Source organism: Lactuca virosa, chromosome 9 (assembly GCF_052849685.1).
Source record: "Lactuca virosa cultivar CGN04683 chromosome 9, Lactuca_virosa_CGN04683_v6, whole genome shotgun sequence".
Classification (NCBI taxonomy): domain Eukaryota; kingdom Viridiplantae; phylum Streptophyta; class Magnoliopsida; order Asterales; family Asteraceae; genus Lactuca; species Lactuca virosa.
Window position 1 is genome coordinate 103,849,569 of NC_136434.1, and position 5,156 is coordinate 103,854,724.

The window sequence follows — 5,156 nt, forward strand, 5'->3', positions numbered from 1 at the left end:
ATGTCGAATCCAAAAGAAATTGACAAGTCGATCGCAACTGATACTATTATAGTTGAAATCAATTCATCTCGTAACGGCGAACAAATCGATTCAATTTCTTTCACTTCTGAAGAACTTCAAAATACGATTCGTATTGAAGGTACAACTAATTCGTTTTAATACTACATATTACATTACAGTTTCTACACTTCATTCTGATTCTTTTATTATACAATATAAATTATGAAAACAATACAATATGTGATTTAATCATATAAGGATGAATAATCATATATGACTATTCATATCTATGATTAATCATATGTATTTATAGTTTGTAATTATGATTTATCATACATGTTTTCAAATTGAAATCTATATTAATATTATATTTGGATGAATAATCATATATGATTATACATCATAAAATATGATTAATCATATATTACAAACTACAAATACATATGATTAATCATACATGATTAAACAATATCAAGTATGATTATTTATAAATTAATACGTATAATCATTTATGATTACACAGTATATTATATGATCAATCATGTAATACAAATGTACAAATACATATGATTTAACATCTAATAATATATTAATATCTAAAATCATATATGATTTTTTATACTAAAATATAAATACATATCGTTAATCACATATGATTATTACAACATAAAATTATATAATAACATATTTGTCATTCCCTTCTTTTATCAGGTGAAAGTTCCAATTCAACAAATGAATCATATTGCAGTAACATAACTGAAGAATCTGAATATAAACCAGATGTCCCTACAGAATTTGTACCAGTTGTAAACAGTGTTTTCAAATCACTAAATTTGGCAGTAAAAATGTATACGGATTATGCAGAAATGGCAGGTTTTCATACAAGACTGAGTAGCCAATCAAAATACAATAGCCAAATAATAAAAGAAAAATATGTTATATGCAATAGGGGTGGCAAGGATAAACCAAAACCTTGTGATACGTTGGCTACAAGTTCTGTCAAGAGGAAACCAAATTCAAACAAGATAATTACTGGGTGTACAACAAAGATTATATTTGAAAATGTTTATGGAACAACAGATTACAAAGTTAAGAAATTCTTTGAAATGCACAACCACCCACTGGAAAGTATTGAGGAAATACCTTATACGAAAAAGGCAAGAAAGATGTCATATTCTAAAAAAGAGTTTGTAGTACGTGCATCAAAAGCTAAAATTGGTCCCACAATGGCTCACAAAATACGAGCAGTTTTGAAAGGAGGATATGAATATGTAGGGGCGAAGGTAACAGACAACAAAAACTTGAGGAGAGGAGTAAATAGAATCTTATGTTACAAGCATGCTCAAATAATGATAAACAAAATGAATGATCGTAGAGATCATTACCTAAATTATTCATTTGAGTTCCTACGTGATGGAGATCTGTTGGCTGCTATGTTTTGGGCAGATGAAAGAGAAAAGGCTTTTTATGCAGAGTTTGGAGAAGTTATATCTTTTGATGCAACTTTTAGAACAAACAAGTAAGATAATGTATATAAATTCAAACATACTATTAATCAAATATGATTGTACTAAACACATTTTCTTTATATAGGTATAAAATGGTATTTGTTCCATTCACAGCAGTTGACCACCACAAGAAATCAGTTACTGTTGGTGCTGGGTTGCTGAGTAGAGAGACAATTGAGTCGTATGAATGGCTGCTTAAAGCTTTTCTTAGAGCTCGTGAAGGGAAAGCACCAAAAATTGTTCTAACTGATCAAGATGTAGCAATAAAACAAGCAGTGGAATCTGTCTTACCAAATTCAAGACACAAACTATGCATATGACACATAATGAAAAAACTGCAAGCAAAGGTATAATAAAAATACATTATATAATCATATATGATTATATAGTATTATGACAGATGATTCATATATGACTTATCAGATATCATACTATATAACCATATATGATTAATCATATATGATTAACTATTCTAATAATATGAATTATCAGATACCATACTTACTGTATAAACATATATGATTACATACTATGTAATCATATATGAAATATGATTAATCATACATATATGATATATGATTAATCATATATGATTATATAATCATATATGATTAATCATATATGATTACAGTACATATATGATATATGATTAATCATACATGATATATCCTACATTACAGTAATCATATATGATTACTCATATATCATATATGATTACTCATATATCATATATGATTAATCATATATCATATATGTATGATTAATATATGATTAATCATATATGATATATGATTAATCATATATGATTATATAATCATATATGATTAATCATATATAATCATATATGATATATGATTAATCATATATGATTAATCATACATGATATATCCTACATTACAATAATCATATATGATTAATCATATACGATTACCCATATATCATATATGATTAATCATATATGGTTACAGTACATATATGATATATGATTAATCATACATGATATATCCTACATTACAGTAATCATATCTGATTACTGTAATGTAGGATATATCATGTATGATTAATCATATATCATATATGTACTGTAATCATATATGATATATCCAAATAGGTATATAATTTAAACTTATTTAAGCAAAGTTGTTCATTCATAGGTTACTGGCGATTTATTTAAAAACAAAGACTTCAAGAAAAGATTTAACAAGCTTGTTTGGAACATGCATATCAAACCTGATGAATTTGAAAAGAAGTGGGATTTGATTATTAATGAATTCAATCTGAAGATAAAAGATGGTTCAATGATATGTTTGAATTACGTGACAAATGGATACCTGCATACTTCAGTGACACAAGAATGTCTGGATTGATGAAAACCACTTCAAGATCAGAAAGCATGAATTCCTTCTTCAACACTTAGTCTCAATTTGGAAATTTACTTTTACATTTCATGATGAACTATGACACAGCAATTCAAAAACAAAGAAATACACAACAGGAGCTTGATCATCAAACAAAGAAGGCGGTATATAAATTTATTTCACCACGACCAATAGAAAAACATGCTGCAAAAGTTTATACAAGTACATTGTTTTATGAAGTACAGAAAGAAATCTATAAAGGTTCCTGGTACTGCCAATACGAACATCTTGGAACAAAAAATGGATGGGAGTTATACAAAGTGGAACAACTGAACAAAAACAGTGATCTAAAAACATAATTTGAGGTAATATATTCTTATTTTAAATTTTGTTGAATCAGCATATAATATAAAAAAAATTCAGTTATGATTATAAAACACTTAATGCTTTAACCGCTTTTGAACAGGTAGAAATAAAACTTCCAACCATTGATGTAAAATGTACTTGTGAACACTTCAACCGCTTTGGGACTTTGTGCAGACATGCATTCAACATACTCATGAAACATGGAATTAAGGAGATACCTGAGCAGTACATTGAGAATCGTTGGAGAAAGGATGTGATATCAAGGCATTATAATTTTGGTAGACATGTATATGATACAGGAGACAGTGAAATTAACAGATCTTTCAATCAAGCATACTAGAACTTTGAAGCATGTTTGGAATACGTAAGAAAAAATAAAGAAAAAATGGATTTGTTTGTTAAGAAAACAGAAAGCATGCTGAAGGAATATAAAAACGATCCTACAAATGAATTGCAGAAGAATAGGACAGATGTTAAAGAGGTAGAAAAGCTTATGGGCATATCTATTCCAAAAGACATTGACATCAATGTTCCAAATGTTCAAAGCAATAAAGGATGCAGAAAGAAAAGTAGAATTCAAAGTGCAGCAGAAATAGCGTATAAAAATTCAAACAAGCAAACCAGAAGATGCTCAGGATGTGGAGAAAGGACTCCTCATAACTTGCGGACATGCCCAATCAAACTTGCAGCAGAACAATCATCAAAAGCTACATAGATATTTATTGCTTTAATCAGTAATGAATAAGTCATAATTTTTTTTTCAAAATAATATACTTTTTGTTTAGTACACTTTACTCTTTTTATAAAACAGAATTTACTATGATTTTGTCTACTGGATTTAATCTACTTTGATAATTCTTTCTTTGATTTGATAATATATTCATTCATGATTAAACTTTTATTAAATGTTACTACAAGCATTTAAGATTACATATAAACTGTTATTCAATACATGTCATCATTACACATAACCATATACAATATTCATCTGTATAATCATAAAATATTATGTAATACTACTTCATATGTTTTGTTTAATCATAAGTGATTAAAAATATGATTACACATAAAAAACATCTAACCATTACATATAACCGTATACAACAACATTGTTCCTAACAAATATACAACACTGCTCATAAAAAATCTAAAGATAACAATATTCATCATCATAGAATAACATCAAACATGATAAAATCTTCAATAACAAACAATTTCACAAGTCTCAAATATCACGTTCCCCATTTTCCAAGATTCTTGTTCTTCATATTCCTAGCTAGATTTTCATACAGATTGTAGCTGACTCCAAGAACTCTTCCACCATTACTTAGAAAGATTATCTCCATTGAACATAACACATATTTACTACATATCTGATGTAGAGAAATGTTGTTCATTAAAAAGAAATCTTCTTTAAATGAACAACATTCCTCTACTTCAAAGACATCTAGTAAAGATCTGATATGTTCAATGAAGATAAACTTTTTAAGTAATGGTGGAAGAGGCGTTCTTGGAGTCAGCTACAATCTGTATGAAAATTTAGCTACAAATAAAAGAACAAGAATCTTGAAAAAATGGGGAACATGTTATTAGATACAGCAAAATTAGTTCTTTTAGACTTATAAACTCCATATTTTACCTGAAACAAAATGGAAGTTGTTTACATCATAAATAAATAATGGTGATATATAAAAATTGAAGAAATTAATAAACAAAACTAACCATTTGGAAGTATAAGGACTCATCTTTGAAGAAATACAAGGGGTAGCACGAGGCTACCCCCTTTATACAAACATAATTACTTATCAAAAATACAATATATGGCTGTACCAATCAGTTTTCATTTATAAAGAAAAGATTCTTCAATACAAACACTAAAAAACTAAACTAAAATCTTACAAAGATAAGATTTTGCATGGTGATG

General features: G+C 27.6%; 1 protein-coding gene across 1 annotated transcript; it reads left to right on the forward strand.

Moving 5' to 3' along the window:
* On the forward strand, nucleotides 1–3,572 carry LOC145139641 (protein FAR1-RELATED SEQUENCE 5-like). Its single transcript, XM_079073392.1, has 6 exons — nucleotides 1–139; nucleotides 712–1,519; nucleotides 1,594–1,792; nucleotides 2,663–2,864; nucleotides 2,975–3,134; nucleotides 3,290–3,572. Exons 1-6 carry the CDS (start codon nucleotides 1–3, stop codon nucleotides 3,570–3,572), a joined length of 1,791 nt encoding a protein of 596 aa, XP_078929518.1.
* The last annotated feature ends 1,584 nt before the right edge of the window (nucleotides 3,573–5,156 follow it).